Source organism: Carcharodon carcharias, chromosome 19 (genome assembly GCF_017639515.1).
Source record: "Carcharodon carcharias isolate sCarCar2 chromosome 19, sCarCar2.pri, whole genome shotgun sequence".
NCBI lineage: Eukaryota > Metazoa > Chordata > Chondrichthyes > Lamniformes > Lamnidae > Carcharodon > Carcharodon carcharias.
In genome coordinates this window covers 75,462,323-75,480,693 of record NC_054485.1, presented here as the reverse complement: position 1 = coordinate 75,480,693, position 18,371 = coordinate 75,462,323, and the positions used below count along the sequence as shown (strand labels likewise).

General features: G+C 45.1%; 1 protein-coding gene and 1 pseudogene across 1 annotated transcript; both read right to left on the bottom strand.

Annotated features, from left to right (window-relative positions):
* LOC121291242 overlaps positions 1-8,932 on the bottom strand; it is a 56,683-nt pseudogene extending 47,751 nt beyond the window's left edge.
* On the bottom strand, positions 8,615-10,086 carry LOC121291793 (zinc finger protein 235-like). The gene has a single exon (XM_041213365.1). The coding sequence runs from the start codon at positions 9,740-9,742 to the stop codon at positions 8,945-8,947; it is 798 nt and encodes a 265-aa protein (XP_041069299.1). The 5' UTR covers positions 9,743-10,086; the 3' UTR covers positions 8,615-8,944.
* Between the last annotated feature and the right edge of the window lie 8,285 nt (positions 10,087-18,371).

The window sequence follows — 18,371 nt, the reverse complement described above, 5'->3', positions numbered from 1 at the left end:
GTTGCAGCTGAAGTGCAGCCCGAAGGGGAAATTAACCTGAAAATGTCCAAATCACTCAGTCCAGAGCTGCAATAATGACTCAGTTCAATTTTGAAATGTTCACCGAGTTTGTCTGCCAGTTTTGAGGGATTCATTTCTTTCCTAAGAGAGCATCGCCCTTTTTTAAAAATGTCAATGTCTTGTATTGCTCGGAGGCTCCCCCGTCTGTCGTATACAGCATCACAGTTTGCTGTAGAGTAACTGCACAAACTAATACTGCCCTTGCATTACTGGAACCTATCTCATTGAGTTCCATTGAAAAGCATGTTCATCGTTCAGGATTTTGCTGTTTCTGAGGTTTTGCAGGAATGTAACTCCTGCAGACGGTGGGACTTTATACTGTGTACAGGACTCTTACTGTAGGCTCCTGAGTGTTTCAGTGAATAGGAACACACCATGCTGATAAATCAGGTAGTTTCCGTTAAGCTAAAAAAATTAATTTATTGTGAGTTACAAATCTGTACAAAAGATTGATAAAACAGCAGACAAGTTACAAAACAATATTCAGCTTACATCAGACTTCAATCAAAAAAAAACAAAGCATTTGAAAATTTCTCAAGATCTTTCCCAGAACATGAAATGAATCTTGGAAGAGTGTAAGGTGAACATATCACACCATTATTACATTGAGGTATGAAGGGCTGAGGGAACTCAGGTCTGCAGAGACTCACTCCCACTCCCTCACCATACTCAGGATAGTAGTCCTCCCAGACAGGAGAGTACAAACTCAGAATACTACAGGCAGAAATTTCTTTAAAATCCCTGTGCTTTAGTCTAGCTCCCAATTCCAATCATCAGAAATGACACCGAACTTTAGTGACACAGGATGGAGCTCATTTCCCTCATACAAACCCACCAATGGTTAGAGAGATCCAGTGGTCACATGGGTGCATGGACCAATCAGATTCCATCCCAGGAAGACACTCCCCCCCCCCCCCCCCCCCCCCCCCCCCCCCCCCCCCAGGTGAATTGGACAGTGCTTTTTAATTCCCAACTCTCTGCCATTTGACCATCCATTCATCACAATACTTCTGTAGCCATCAATCTGGTTTAAACACTCCCTCAAATCCACCTTCTACACCCTTGTTCCCCAAAATTGCCTTTAATCTCTTCCCTCCTGGCCAATCTCCCTGCTTTTCAAGTCCAAGGGATGAATATTTGAGCGTATCGGGTTCACAGCTGGTTTAGCCATCTATCACCAGATCTGATTGGACCACATCAAGCACTAGTGGTCCTGCTTTCCTCTGCCAAAACTGCTCATTACTCCAGGACCACCCTGAAGAGAAAAGATAACCCACAACTTCTCCTCCCTAAAACCAACTGTGTCCTTGTGAAAATTATGTTCCAGCTGTACAGAGCTCTGTTTAGACCCTATCTGGAGAATTGTGTTCAGTTCTGGGCACCGCACCTCAGGAAGGATATATTGGCCTTGGAGGGAGCGTAGCATAGATTCACCAGAATGTTCCTGGGGCTAAAAGGGTTAAATTATGAGGTCAGGTTGCGCAGACTGAGCTTGCATTCCCTTGAATGTAGAAAATTAAGGCGTAACCTAATTGGGACATTTAAATTGATTAAATTAGTTGATAGAGTAGTTAGAGAGAAACTATTCCTCTGGTGGGAGAGTCCAGAACAAGGGAACTTAGTATTAAAATTTGAGCCAGGGTTTTCAGGGAAGATGTCAGGAAGGCAGGTAGTGCAGGAGTCCCTGAATTTATCTCACTCTCCAACCAGTATTTAGTTCTGAATAATGAAGGAGGTGATGGTTGATCTGGGGAATGCAGCCAGAGCCAAGTCCATGGCACCACAGCTGGTTTAGCTGTACAGGGGGCACAAAGGAGATGGAAGAGCAAAAGTGGTTGGAGATTCAATAGTTAGGGGAACAGACAGACATTTCTGCGACCAGAGACATGAATCCAGGATGGTGTATTGCCTCTCTGGTGCCAGGGTCAAGGATGTCACTGAACGGCTTAAGAGCACCCTGAGGGGCTGAAGTGTGAACAGCCAGGGGTCATGATGCACATTGGTACCAATGATGCAGGTATAAAGAGCGATATGGTCTTGCTGTGATAATTTAGGGAGCTAAGTAGGAAATCAGCAGGCAGGACCTCAAATCTGGTAATCCCTGGATTAATCTCAGTACAAGATAGAGTGAGTATAGAAATAAGAGGATAAACCAAATGAATGTGTGGCTGGATAGATGGAGCAGGATGGAGGGCTTTAGATTCTGGAATATTGGGATCAGTTCTGGGATAGATGGGACCTGTACCAGCCGAGTGAGTAACACATAAACAGAGCCAGGACTAATTTCTTTACAGGACGATTTGCTGGTCTCATTGGGGACGGGGTTTAATCTAACATGGCAGAGATGTGGGATCCAGGAGGTCACACTCGAGAGGAACATCAAGGTGCAGAGAGTGTTTGGAGAGACAAATAGAACTAGAGTAGGAAATAGTAAGTTATTAGGTGAGGTTAAAGTAAGAGGGAAAGTGATAAAGGCCAGGATTTTCCAGCTCCGCCAGAAATTCCTGCTCGAAGTCAACGGATGTTTTGCTGGTTCACCAATTTTTCTGACCTGCTAGCGATGATTCCTTCAGTAAGTAGGACTGGAAAATCCCAGCCCAAGTCTAAATTAGGATTACAGTGCAGGTATGAGAATGCACACAGTGTATTAAATAAGATTGGTGAGTTGCCAGCGGTGAGTTGCCAGCACAGATTGCCATGTGGAAATATGATGTGCCTCAAAGGAGGGAGGGACTGGGTATTAAGTATTCCTGGATATAAGGTGTTCAGGAAAGATAGGGAAGGAAGGGAAGTTGGAGGGCTGGCAGTATTGATAAAGGAGAACATTGCAGTTCTGGAGAAAGAGGATGTTCCAGAGGGGTCAAGGACAGAATCCATTTGGCTAGAGGTAAGGAAAAAAAAGGTGCAATTACATTGCTCAGTGTAGTCCATAGGCCACAAACTAGAGAGAAAGATGTAGAGGAACAAATTTGCAAGGAAATTACTGAGATCAAGAATTATATAGTAATTATAATGTGAGACTTTAATTATCTGAATACAGATTGGGATAGTAGTGGTGTAATGGGCAGAGAAAGGCAACAGTTCCTAGAGTATGTTCAGGAGAATTTTCCATTGCAGTATGATTCCACTCCAATGAGAAAGGAGGCATTCCTGGACCTGGTTCTTGAGAATGAGAGGATCAAGTGGATGAAGTGTCTGTAGGGGTACATTTAGGAGACAGTGATCGTTTAGGTTTAGGCCATGGAAAAGGACAAGGAACAATCCAGAGTAAGAATAGTTAACTGGAGGAAAGCCAACTTCAATGGTGTGAGAATGGATCTGACCCAGATTAATTGGAATCAAAGCAAATACAGGCCTGTCAGTTTAATCTCGGTGTCGGGGAAGCTCCAGAAAAGATAAACAAAAACAGAAATACCTGGAAAAACTCAGCAGGTCTGGCAGCATCGACGGAGAAGAGCAGTTGACGTTTCGAGTCCTCATGACCCTTCAACAGAACTAAGTAAAAGTAGAAAAGGGGTGAAATTTAAACTGGTTTAAGGGGGGTGGGGGGGTAGTTGTTGGGACAAGCAGCCAGTGATAGGTGGAGATAACCAAAAGCTGACACAGCCAAAAGAACAAAGAGGTGTTGAAGGTGGTGATATTATCTAAAGGAATGTGCTAATTAAGAGCAGAAGACAGGAGAGATAAGGTCCCTCCGTCCCCAACCCATCTTCCAATCCCAGCCCCGGCCATGTATTCACTATACCCCCTGACCTTCCCCGCTCCGATCCTGAATGTTCAGTGCTCAGCAAAGAATTTAGTTTCATACCCTTACGCCCTCATCTCAATGAATTTCGGGCTCAGCATGATGCTGAACTCTTCTTCCGCCGTCTTCGTCTCCGTGCTCACTTCTTTGGGCAGGAGTCCTCTCCCCTTTTACCCACCTCCAATATTCTCCCTTCACCTGGACCCCTCCCTCTGAATTCTTACCTTCTCTTGATCTTTTCATTGAGAACTGTCGGCATGACATTAGTCGTCTCAATTTCTCTGCTCCTCTCACCCATTCTAACCTGTCTCTCTCTCAACTTACTGCACTCCGTTCTCTCAGGTCCAACCCTAACATCGTCATCAAACCCGCTGACAAGGGTGGTGCTGTTGTTGTCTGGTGCACTGACCTCTACATCGCGGAGGCTGAGCATCAACTCGCAGACACTTCCTCCTACCTCTCCCTGGACCATGACCCCACCACTGAACATCAAGCCATTGTTTCACTGACCTCACCTCCTCTGGAGATCTTCCTCCCACAGCTTCCAACCTGATAGTCGCCCAACCTCAGACGGCCCACTTCTACCTCCTACCCAAAATCCACAAACATGACTGTCCCAGCAGACTGATTGAGTCAGCCTGTTCCTGCCCCACGGAACTGATTTCTCGTTATCTTGACTCCCTTCTCTCTCCCCTTGTCCAGCCCCTTCCAACCTACATCTGTGATTCCTCTGACATCTTACGTCACATCAACAATTTCCAGTTCCCTGAACCAAACACCTCCTCTTCACCATGGACGTCCAATCCCTCTACACCTCCATCCCCCACCAGGATGGTGTGAGGGCTCTCAGCTTCTTCCTCGAACAGGGGCCCGAACAATCCCCATCCACCACTACTCTCCTCCGTCTGGCTGAACTTGTTCTCACACTGAACAATTTCTCCTTTAACTCCTCTCACTTCCTCCAAATAAAAGGTGTGGCTATGGGTACCCGCATGGGCCCCAGCTATGCCTGTCTCTATATGGGGTATGTGGAACATTCCTTGTTCCAGTCCTACTCCGGCCCCCTCCCGCAACTCTTTTTCCAGTACATCAATGATTATTTCGGTGCTGCTTCATGCTCTCGTCTGGACCTGGAAAAATTTATTAATTTTGCTTCCAATCTCCACCCCTCCATCATTTTCACATGGTCCATCTCTGACACTTCCCTTCCCTTCCTTGACCTGTCTCAATTCCTGTTGATAGACTGTCCACCAATATCCATTACAACCCCACTGACTCCCACAGCTACCTCGACTACAGCTCCTCACATCCCTCTTCCTGTAAGGACTCCATCCCATTCTCTCAGTTCCTTCGCCTCCGTTGCATCTGTTCTGATGATGCTACCTTCAAAAACAATTCCTCTGACATGTCCTCCTTCTTCCTTAACCGAGGTTTTCCACCCATGGTAGTTGCCAGGGCCCTCAACTGTGTCCAGCCCATCTCCCACGTATCCGCCCTCACGCATTCTCCTCCTTCCCAGAAACATGATAGGGTCCCCCTTGTTCTTACTTACCACCCCACCAGCTTCCGCATTCAAAGGATCATCCTCCGCCATTTCCGCCAACTCCAGCATGATGCCACCACCAAACACATCTTCCCTTCACCCCCCCGGCGGCATTCCGTAGGGATAGTTCCCTCCAGTCCACTCCTCCATCACCCCTTACTCCTCAACCCCCACCTACGGCACCTCCCCATGCATACGCAAAATATGCAACACCTGCCCCTTCACTTCCTCTCTCCTCACCATCCAAGGGCCCAAACACTCCTTTCAAGTGAAGCAGCATTTCACTTGCATTTCCCCCAACTTAGTCTACTGCATTCGTTGCTCCCAATGCGGTTTCCTCTACATCGGAGAGACTAAACGCAGACTGGGCGACCGCTTTGAAGAACAGCTTCGGTCTGTCCCCAAGAATGACCCAGACCTCCCTGTTGCTTGCCATTTCAACACTCCACCCTGCTCTCTTGCCCACATGTCTGTCCTTGGCTTGCTGCATTTTTCCATTGAAGCTCAACGCAAACTGGAGGAACAGCACCTCATCTTCCGACTAGGCACTTTACAGCCCTCCGGACTGAATATTGAGTTCAACAACTTTAGATCTTGAACTCTCTCCTCCATCCCCACCCCCTTTCCGTTTCTTCCCCCTCCCTTTTGTTTTTTTCAATAATTTATATAGATTTTTCTTTTCCCACCTATTTCCATTATTTTAATATCTATACCTTTTATGCCCTTTGAATCTTATTTCACCCCACCCCCACTAGAGCTATCTGTACCTTGCATGTCCTGCTATCCATTCTTAATTAGCACATTCTTTTAGATAATATCACCACCTTCAACACCACTGTGTTTTGTTCTTTTGTCTGTGACATCTTTTGGTTATCTGCTCCTATCACTTCTTGCTTGTCTCTATGACCACATACCCCCCCCACTTCTCCCCCCAACCCCCCACCTTAAACCAGCTTATATTTCACCCCTCTCCTATTTTTAATTAGTTCTGTTGAAGGGTCATGAGGACTCGAAACGTCAACTTTGTTCTTCTCTGCCGACGCTGCCAGACCTGCTGAGTTTTTCCAGGTATTTCTGTTTCTGTTTTGGATTTCCAGCATCCGCAGTTTTTTGTTTTTATCTCTAGAAATGATAATTCAGAGTAAAATTAATAATCGCCTGGGCAAATATGGGGTTTATTAAGGAAAGGCAGCACAAATTTGTAATTCAAATTGTGTGTAACTCAGTTGTTTGAGTGTTTTTATGAGGTAACAGAGAGGGCTGATGAGTGTCATTCTGTTGATGTGGTGTACATGGATTTCTAAAAGCGTTTGATACAGTGCCACACAACAGATTTGTAACAAAGTTAGAGCTCATGGAATAAAGGGGACAATAGCAACGTGAATACAAAATTGGCTGAGTGACAGGAAACAGTCATGGATAATGGATGTTTTTCGGACTGGAGGAAGGTTTGTAGTGGAATTCTCCATGGGTCAGTGTTAGACCCCCAGGTCTTCTTTATATATTATAATGTCAAAGACCTTGGTTTACAGGGCACAATATCAAAATTTGCAACCATGTAAAACTTGGAAATATCGTGAACGTTAGGGAGGATGGTGAGGAACTTCAAAAGGACATGGACAAGTCGGTAGAATGGGAGATGAAATTTAATGCAGAGAAGTTTGAAATGATTAATTTTGACAGGAAGAATGCAGAGAGACAATATAAAAGGGTACAATTCTAAAGGGGGTGCAGGAGCAGAGGGACCTGGCTGTATTAATAAAACATATGGCATCCTGGGCTTTTTGAATAGGAGCACAGAGTGCAAAAGCAAGGAAGTTATGTTAAACCCATACAAAACACTGGTTCAGACTCAACTGGGGAATTGTGTCCAGTTCTGGGCACTGCACTTTAGGAAGGATGTGAAGGCAATAGAGAGAGTGCAGAAAAGATTCACAAGAATGGTTCCAGGGATGAGGAACTTCAGTCACGTAGATAGAAGGGAGAAATGGGGACTTATCTCCTTGAAGAGAAGGTTGAAAGGATATTTGGTAGAGGTATTCAAAACCAAGAGGGTAGATAGGTGAAAGCTGTTAATGTGCAATGGAGAGAATGCTGGGAAGTGGTACTAGATATGAAGACTCAGTCACATTCCCCACTCCTGAAAGATTCCTCCCATGTGATTCCTCTGATATCTCAGGAGGCTTGAAGTCACCACGAAAGCTTTAACACAAATCTCACACTTGAAGGGTTTCTCTTCCATGTAACTGTCCTTGTGTTAACAGAGCTGGTAACATGGCACTTGGGTATGAAGAGATGTTTCGAATTCCCTCCTTAAACCTCTCTGCATCTTTATCTCTCTCCCCTCCTTTAGGACCTTCCTTAAATGCCACCTCTTTGACCATGTTTTTGGTCATCCCTTTCTAATATCTCCTTTTTGTCTCAATGTTAATTTTTCTCTAATTACGTCTCTATAAAACACTTTGGGATTTTTGACTATGTTAAAGTGCTCTATAAATACAAGCTGCTGTCCTCTCACATTCCCTCCATCCTCAAGGTATCAACCTGGAGTACAGACTGTGGGCATTGATTGGCCTCTAGTGCTCTGTTCGAGTGGCCATTCAGCATGTGTAGACCCAGACAGTGAATGTTGTGAGACAATGGAGACTGTCACAGCCGAGACACATCCTGCCCTCCCCAACTTCCCAGCTGGGGTCACCGATGAGGAACGGGATTCCTGGCTGATTCTCCCCCTCCATAGACCAGAGATGCTAAGGCTAACTGAAGTCCCTCCATTACTACCCCAGGAATGGCTCCTTCCCCGGGTGCTTGTGCTGGTAGATCAGAAGCTGAAGCCTTTCTAACCACTGAGTATCTGATTGGTCAGAGTGAGTAAGTGACTTGTACCTGATGCTGTACTGAAAGGATGCTGAGTTTATACAGGAGCTTCTATACATATTGATGTCTTCATTTGGTGATATTTGGTGATCTGGTCAAACAGTAAATTGGCCTTCTTGAAACGATTGGACAGACGATGGGGGAGGTTTGAGACAGACACTGCTGAGACGGACAGTGTTTTGGAACGACAGCTCCCCTGTGTGAGCACTGGAGGATAAAGAACACATACAACTCTTAATGTAACGGAAGCAGGTGACCCGGCTCCAAGTCTGTGTGGAGACATTGGTGTATGGTGAGAGAGGAGGACTAGGTGAAACAATCCTGGCGCACATCACATTGGAAGGGTTTGCTCGTATTCCAGGAGGTCCAACAACTGTGAGAAGGCTTTATTTCAGAACTCAAACCAATAGGGTTTCTCCCCTGTGTGAGTATGTTGGTGGACCAGGGGATATACTGACTGTGTAAAAGGCTTGTCACACACCTCACATCTGAATGGTTTCTCTCCTGTGTGAATCCACTGCTGTTCAGGAGGTGCGAAGATGTCAGGAGAACTTCCTCGTAAATCTCACAATTGAAGGGCTACCCCCCACTGAAGGGATCCTCTAATGGACCCAGAGCATCAACAAGTGTGTGAAGGCTTTGTCACAAAACTTGCACGTGAACAGCTTCTCACCTATGTGAATAAATTGGTGGTCTTGGAGGGTCATTGACTGCAAGAATCATTTGTCATGCACTTTGTACATGAATGACTTCTCCCGTATGTGAATGCGTTGGTGTGCACGGAGGTTTGATATCTGTGAGAATGATTTGTCACACACATCACATGTGAATGGTTTCTCGCCTGTGTGAATGCGTCGGTGTGCGCGGAGGGTCGATGAATCTGAGAATGATTTCTCACACACCTCGCATGTGAATGGTTTCTCCCCTGTGTGAATGCGCCGGTGTTGCACGAGTGTTGATGGATGTGTGAAGGCTCGGTCACACACCTCACACTTGAAAGGTTTCTCCCCTGTGTGAATCCTCTGGTGACACAAGAGATGGCAGTATTGGGTGAACGTCATTTCACAAACCTCACACCTGAAGGGTTTCTCCCCGGTGTGAATGCTCTGGTGTATCAGGAGCCTTGTAGATGTTGCAAAAGCTTTATCACAAACCTCACACTTGAAGGGTTTCACCCCTGTGTGGACTGTCTGATGTCTCAGGAGGCTTGATGACAATGTGAAGGCTTTGTCACACAAGTTGCATGTGAACAGCTTCTCCCCTGTGTGAATGCGTTGGTGCGCGCGTAGAATCGATGACTGTGAGAATGATTTGTCACACACCTCACATTTGAACGGTTTCTCCCCTGTATGAGTGCGTTGGTGTGCACAGAGAACCGATGACCGCGTGAATGATTTGTCACATACCTCGCACTTGAATGGTTTCTCCCCAGTATGAATGCGTTGGTGTTGCAGGAGAGTCGATGACCGAGTGAAGGCTTGGTCACACACCTCACACGTGAATGGTTTCTCTTCCATGTTGCCAGACAGCTCAGGTACAACACATGCACCCTGTGTGTTAGGGGATTTTATGAGCTTGTGGATCCCTCCTCACACACCTCACACTTGAACAGCCTCTCACCTGTAGGAATGAGTCAGTGGTTCATGAGGTTTGATGAATGACTGAAGCTCTCACCAACCTTGGAGCCACTCACACTTCTTCCCAGTCTCACCCTGACCGATCACCCACAGCCGAACCTTTGGAAAGATTGGTTCTGATGGAAGGTTCCACACCACTGACCAGTTTCAGATCTGATGATATGTCAAAGCTCCCCTGACCCGACCGATTTCCAGATGATGGTTTCACTGTCCAACCTTCTCTGTGTTGAGCAATGCTGTGAAGGGTCTGGATGTCTTCCCACAGTTGTGCAGTTGTTCCTTAGGTGATGGTCAGGATCTATCTGTGGCGTCTATCCTCTCTGTATTCTCTGGTGTAGTACGGTGCAATCCTTCTGTAAAACAGGAAAAGGAAACATGATTTCCTCCAACTCCCTATCCTCCTTTGCTGAAGAGGCTGACTCCTCAGTTAGAGACTGTCCAACAGTGAGTGCCAGTCTGCTATTCCCCTGGGTGGGGGAATCAGATGTAAATCCTTTCTTTTTCCTCACTTGACTGTCACACACTCTTTGTTTCCAGCAGGGACACTGGATAGTGACCAGGAGCAGACAACGTGGCTACTTTCTTTCCTCCGCCCAGCTCCCCATCTTCTCAGGTGCCATGATGGCAATGGAATGGACATTTGGGCAAAGTGTAAGCCGGACTATCAATTCACTGAGTTCATGTCATTCTGGCAAAGACCAGTTTTACCCTTAAGAGTATGTGTTTGATATGTACATATGAATTAGGAGCAAGAGTAGGCCACTCGGCCCCTCGAGCCTGTTCCACCAAAATTTTTATTCATTAACGGGATGTGGGCTTTGCTGGCTGGGCCAGCATTTATTGCTCATCCCTAGTTGCCCTTGACAAGGTGGTAGTGAGCTGCCTTCTTGAACTGCTGCAGTCCTCACAATAAATGATAACATTCTATTGGCTTTCCTAATTACTTGCTGTACCTGTATACTAGACTTTTGTGATTCATGCACTAGGACAACCAGATCCCTCTGAGTCTCAGAACTCTGCAATCTCTCACCGTTTAGATAAATGCTTCATTTTTATTCTTTCTGCCAAAATGGACAATTTCACATTTGCCCACATTATACTCCATTTGCCAGATCTTTGCCCATTCATTTAACGTATCTATGTCCTGTTTGCAATTTACTTTCCTACCAATCTTTGTGTCATCAGCAAATTTAGCAACCATTCCTTCGGTCCCTTCATCCAAGTCATATATACAAATCGTAAAAAGTTGTGGTCCCAGCACTGATTCCTGTGGCACACCATTCGTCACATCCTGCCTTGAAAAAGACACATTTATGTCAACTTTCTGCTTCCTGTTAGCTAGCCAATCTTCTATCCTTGCCAATACCCTCTACACCATGAGCTTTTATTTTCCACAATAACCTTTGATGTGGCACTTTATCAAATGCCTTCTGGAAATCTAAGTACAGGACATCAACTGGTTCCTCTTTATCCACAGCACACGTGGCTCCTTCAAAGAACTCTAATAAATCGGTTAAACATGATTTCCCTTTCACAAAACCATGCTGACTCTGCCTGATTGCCTTGAATTTTTCTTCAGTGCCCTGCTATAACATCTTTAATAATAGCTTGGAACATTTTCCCTATGACAAGTATTAGGCTAACTGGCTTGCAGTTTCCTGCTTTCTGTCTCTTTCTTCCCTTTTTGAGTAAAGAAGTATATTTGCTGTTTTCTAATTTAATGGAACCTTCCCCAAATCTCAGGAGTTTTGGAAAATTAAAACTAATGCATCAAATATCTCACTAGCCACTTCTTTCAAGGCCTTAGGGTGAAATCCATCCAGACCTAAGGATTTGTCAGCCCACAGCCCCACCAATTTGATCCATACCACTTCCCTGGTGATTGTAATTTTCTCAAGTTCCTCCGTCCCTTCCATTTCCTGAATTATAGCTATTTCCAGGATGTCACTTGTGTCCTTTATGGTGAATAATGAAACAAAATACCTTCTTAGTTCATCTGCCATCTCCCCACTTTCCATTATCAATTCCCCAGACACACTATGTGACCAACTCTCACTTTGTTAACTCTTTTCTTATTTAAGTATCTATAGACACTCTTATTATCAATCTTTATATTACTAGCTAGCTTTCTCTCATACTCTAATTTTTCCCTTCTTATTAATCCTTTTGTTACTCTTTGCTGTTCTTTATATTCTTTCCAATCTTCTGACCTGCCACCCGCCTTTGTGTAATTATATGCTTTTTCTATAAGTTTGATACTATCTTTAAGGTGCTAATACCATCATGAACTAACAGAGCCACCCTCCACTTTTCCTAACTTCCTGTCCTTCCTAAATGTCATGCACCCTTCAATATTCAGGTCCCAATCTATGTCATCCTGGAGGCATTTAATTGCTATCAGATCGTACTTATTTATTTCTACTTGCGTTATCAGTTCATTTGTTTTGTTTCAAATGCTAAGTGCATTTAGATACAGAGCCTTTGGTTTTGTCCTTTTATTTTTGTAGCGTCGAGCCTTATCTCCTGATTTACTCTTAGATGTCCCTTCCTGTCATGGTCTGTTTATCATTTTCCATATTAATACCTTTCTCTCTTGCCTTGTCTCTACTCTTTGGTTTACCACATCTTCCCAAATTTGATCCCTTTCCCTACTATTCAGTTTAAAACCCTCTCTACTTCCCTAGTTATGCGGCTCGCGAGGACACCAGCCCCTGCACAGTTCAGGTGTAGACCGTCCCAACAGTACAGATCCCACTTTCCCCAATACTGATGCCAGTGCCCCACAAACTGGAACCCACTTCACCCATACCAATCTTTAAGCCATGCATTCATTTCTCTAATCTTGTTTGCCCTGTGCCAATTTACATGTGGCTCAAGTAATAATCCATAAGTTATTATCTTTGAGGTTCTGCTTCTTAATTTGGTGCCTAGTTTCTCATACTGACTACGTAGAGCCTCCTTCCTCATCCTGCCTAGGGGTTGTTGGTACTTACATGGACCACAACCACTGGATTGTCCCCCTCCCACTGTAAGTTCCTCTCCAGCCCTGAGCAAATGTCCTGAACCCTGACACCGGGCAGGCAACATAGCCACCTGGACTCTCACTCCTTGTTACAGAGAACAGTGTCAATCCCCCTCACTACCACTACATTCCTTTGTGCTGTCCCCACTTGAATGGCTTCCTATACCACAGTGCCATGGTCAGTTTGCTCATCCACCCTGCAGCCCCCACTCTCATCCAAACTAGCTGAGAGAAACCTCAAATCCATTGGACAATTGCAGAGACTCACACTCTTGCACTCTGGCCCTCTGGGTCCCCTTACCTGCCATAGCTATAGCCATGCTCTCCTGTCCCTGGCCACCTTCCAAATCAGAAGATCTTAACAGGTGTGACCGCCTCCAGGTACAAAGCGTCCAGGTAACTTCCCCTCCCTGAGGCGTCGCAGTGTCTACAGCTCAGTCTCCAGCTCAATGACTCTGAGTCGAATCTCCTCAAGCCGCAGACACTGCAGATGTACTTGCCCTGGATAACACTGGTATCCAGTGCACCCACATGCTGCAGCTGTGACACATCACCTGTCTTGCCATATCTATGGGCTTTAATTAATTACTTAATTATTTTATTCAGTTATTTATTTTCTTTTATATATTTATTAATCTTATCACAAATTCCTGTACTATTTTGAACTTTAGGAATATAATAGACCTTGACCACTTTCCAGATACTCACCAAACAGCTAGCTTCTCCCCCTGTAGTAGAGCAAGAACCAGTTCCTACAAGGTGAAAAAATTGCGAAAAGCAAAGGAGTAAAATACTCATCAACCAATCACTTACCTGGTTCCCTGCATCATCATACTTGATTTTCTCCAAATCAGATCAGTCCACAGACCAAAATCCAGCAGCACCACCTAGCTATTTTAACTCACCAGCTCCACTCTCAGACTCGCCCCTTCTCACGCTCTTTTAACTCTCCAGCCCTGCACTTCTGTGTTTTTTTTTATTCATTCATGGAATGTGGGCTTCGCTGGCTGGGCCAGCATTTATTGCCAATCCCTAGTTGCCCATGAGAAGGTGATAGTGAGCTGCCTTCTTGAACCGCTGCAGTCCATGTAGTGTAGGTACACTCACAGTGCTGTTAGGAAGGGAGTTCCAGGATTTTGACCCAGCAACAGTGAAGGAATGGCAATATATTTCCAAGACAGGATGGTGAGCAGCTTGGAGGGGAACTTCCAGATGGTGGTTTTCCCATCTAACTGCTGCCCTTGTCCTTCTACTTGGTAATGGTCATGGGTTTGGAAGGTGCTGTCTAAGGAGCCTTCATGAATTCCTGCTGTGCATCTTGTAGATGGTACACATTGCTACTACTGTGCCTCAGTGGTGGGGGGAGTGAATGTTTGTGGATATGGTACCAATCAAGCAGGTTGCTTTGTCCTGGATGATGAAAAGCTTCTTTAGTATTGTGGGAGCTGCACTCATCTAGGCAAGTGGGGAGTATTCCATCACACTCCTGACATGTGCCTTGTAGATTGTGGACAGGCTTTGGGGATTCAAGTGAGTTACTTGTCGCACGATTCCTAGCCTCTGACCTGCTCTTGTAACCACAGTATTTATATGGCTAGTCCAGTTCAATTTCTGGTCAATGGTAACCCCCAGATCGTTGATAGTGGGGGATTCAGTGATGCTAATATCATTGAACATCAAGGGGTGATGGGTAGATTCTCTCTTGTTGGAGATGGTCATTGCCTGGCACTTGTGTGGCACGAATATTACTTGCCACTTGTCAGCCCAAGCCTGGATATTGTCCAAGTCTTGCTGCATTTGGACATGGACTGCTTCCATTTCTGAGAAGTAGTGAATGGTTCTGAACGTTGTGCAATCATCAGCGAACATCCCCACTTCTGACGTTATGATGGAAGGAATGTCATTGATGAAGCAGCTGAGGATCATTGGGCCTAGGACACTACCCTGAGGAACTTCTGCAATGATGTCCTGGAGCTGAGATGACTGACCTCCAAAAACCAAAATCATCTTCCTTTGTGCTAGGTATGACTCTAACCAGTGGAGAGTTTTCCCCCTGATTCCCACTGACTCCAATTTCACAAGGGCTCCTTGACGCCACACTCGATCAAATGTGGTCTTGATTTCACCTCACCTTGGGAGTTCAACTCTTTTGTCCATGTCTGAACCAAAGCTGTAATGAGATCAGGAGATGAGTGATCCTGGCAGAACCCAAACTCAGCGTCAATAAGCAGTTAATTGCTGAGCAAGTGCTGCTTGATAGCACTGTTGATGAGTCCTTCCTTAACTTAACTGATGATGGAGAGTAGACTGATGGGGCACTAATTGGCCGGGTTGGATTTGTCCTGCTTTTTGTGTACAGGACATACCTGGGCAATTTTCCACATAGCTGAGTAAATGCCAGTGTTGTAACTCTTTTGAGTACAAACCCGTTTCCATCTGTTTCAGATGAAGTTACATAGTTTCATAGTTTGCCATGGTGAGATTTGAACTCTTGATCTTAGGGTTACAAACCCAGTACCATAACCACTTGGCTATTTAGGCCAAGCAATGCCAGTGTTGTATCTGTACTGGAACAGCTTGGGGTATTAACTATCCTAGTTAATATTTGGGTAATTAGTATTTTAACTACCCAAATATTAACTGGGATAGTTTTAGTGTGCAAGGTAGAGAGGAAGCAAACTTCTTAAGTTGCAGCCAGGAAAACTTTTTTAGCCAGTGTTGTAGAAAACCCAACAAGGGAGGGGGCAGTTCTGGACCTCACATTCAGAAATGAGCCTAGGCAGGTGGAAGGCCAATCAGTAGAGGAGCATTTTGAAGACAGTGACCATAACTCAGTTAGATTTAGGATGGTTATGGAAAAGGAAAAAGTTGGGCCGGGAATAAAAGTTCTAAACTGGGGAAAGGCTAATATTACTAAGATGAGATACGGTTTGGCCCAGGTGGAAAGGGAGCAGCTACTTGCAGATAAAACTGTGAAAGAGCAGTGGGAGGCATTCAAGCAGGAAATGGCAAGAGCACAGGGCAAATATGTTCCCATAAAGACAAAGGTGGGGACCAAGTCCGAAGAACCCTGGATGTCAAGAGTCATAAAGGTTAGGATTAAAAAAATGAGAAGGCTGTGGCAGATACCGAGGGCTCAATACGGCAGAGTCCCTAAAGTATAAAAAGTGCAGGGGAAACCTAAAAAGGAATTAGGAAAGGTAGGAGAGTGCATGAGAAAGCATTAGTGGGTCAAATAAAGGAAAACCCAAAGGGGGTTTCTTAAATATATAAAGAGCAGTAGAATAACTAGGGAAAGAATAGGCCAATCGGGGCTATAGAAATAACTTGTGTGTGGACCCGGAAGACGTGGGTACAGTCCTCAATGAATACTTTGTGTCAGTCTTCACAATGGAAAAAGGACAACGCAGGTGGGGAAGTTACTAGAAAGAATTCTGAGGGACAGAATATATCTGCACTTGGAGAGACACGGGATTAATCAGGGATAGTCAGCATGGATTTATTAAGGGAAGGTCATGTTTGACAAATTTGATCCAATTTTTTGAGGAGGTCACCAGAAGTGTTGATGAGGGTAATGTATTTGATGTTGTCTACATGGACTTTAGTAAGGCTTTTGATAAGGTCCCTCATGGCAGACTGGTCAAGAAAGTAATCTCATCGGATCTAAGGCAAAGTGGCATGTTGAATCCAAATTTGGCTGAGAGGTAGGAAGCAAAGGGTGATGTTACAGGGACATTTCTGTGACTGGAAGTCTGTTTCCAGTGGGGTTCTGCAGGGCTCGGTGCTGGGGCCCTTGCTGTTTGTGGTGTACAGAAATGATTTGGGCTTAAATGTAGGGAGTATAATCAAGAAGTCACAGATGACACGAAAGTTGTTAGGGTGGTAAATAGTGAGGAGGATAGCATAAACTGAAGAGGATATCAACAGACTGGTCAGGTGGGCCGAGCAATGCCCCAGAAAAGTGTGAGGTAATGTACTTGGGGAGGGCTAACAAAGCAAGGGATTACATTATGAATGGTAGGACCCTGGAAAATACTGAAGATCAAAGGGACCTTGATGTACATATCCACAGATCCTTGAAGGTAGCAGGGTAGGTAGATAAGACAGTTAAGAAGGCATATGCAATACTTGCCTTTATGGGCCGAGGCGTAGAATACAAAAGCAGGGAGGTTATACTGGAACTGTATAAAACGCTGGTTAGGCCACAACTGGAGTACTGTGTGCAGTTCTGGTCACCACGTTATAGGAAGGATGTGATTGCATCGGAGAAGGTGCAGAGAAGATTTGCCAGGATGCTGCCTGGGCTGGAGGGTCTGAGCTATGAGGAAAGATTGGATAGGCTGGGGTTTTCCTTGGAGCAGTGAAGGTTGAGAGGGGACCTGATAGAGGCGTGTAAGATTATGAGGGGCAAAGATAGGGTGGATAGGAAGGCACTTTTTCCATTAGTAGAGGGGTCAATAACCAGGGAACATAGATTTAAGTTATGAGGTGAAGGCTAAGAGGGGAGTTGAGGAGAAATCTTTTCACCCAGAGGGTGGTGGGAGTCTGGAACTCACTGCCTGAAAGGGAGGTTGAGTCAGAAACTCTCATAACATTTAAGACGTATTTAGATATTCACTTGTGTTGCCAAAGTCTCCAGGGCTATGGGCCAAGTGCTGGAAAATGGGATTAGTGTAGTCAGATCTTTGTTGACAGGCATGGACACAATGGGCCAAATGGCCTCTTTCTGTGCTGTAAATGTCTATGAGAAACAAAATGAAAACTTTCAAGTTGTCCAAAAAACCCAAATATTATTATTCAGGGAAGGGAACCTGCTACAACTGCCTGGTCTGGTCTACATGTGACTCCAGTCCCACACAACATGGCTGACTCTGAACTGCCCTCTGAAGTGGCCCAGCAAACAATGATAAACAATCACTACAAAGTCCAATAATAAGAGGAAAATCAGATAGATCTGGACAATCCTGACATTGTGTCAGAATAAGATTAAAGTGATCTCAGCCCAGTGAAATCTGTAAAATTTCTCTTGCCAAGGTCTGAGGACAAGTACCCAAGTGAGGAGAGCTGCCCCATAGACTGGTCAAGTAGCTGTGATACTCACTGAATCGTATCAATCTGGAAACATCCCAGACTCCTCCGTCACCATCCCCGGGTAAGGACAGATCCCAAAACTGGGTATCCATGAGGTGCAGTGAGTCATCAGCAGCAGCAGGATTGTATTCCACCACAATCTCACAGCCCTCATTCTGTGATTATCATCAAACCAGTAGGTAGACATGTCAGGAGCAGCTTTGGGTATACTTTAGAGTCAAGGTTTGAACCGAGTGAATGTGCAGCGAGCTACATGCAGGCTAAACATCAAGAGTAGCAGGTAATAAACAGAGCTAAACAGTACCACAACTAGAAGATTACAGCAAATCTCTGTAGCCCTGCCACATTGTGTTGAGGATTGTGGACAACCAGTCAAGTAACCTCCATTCTCAACCA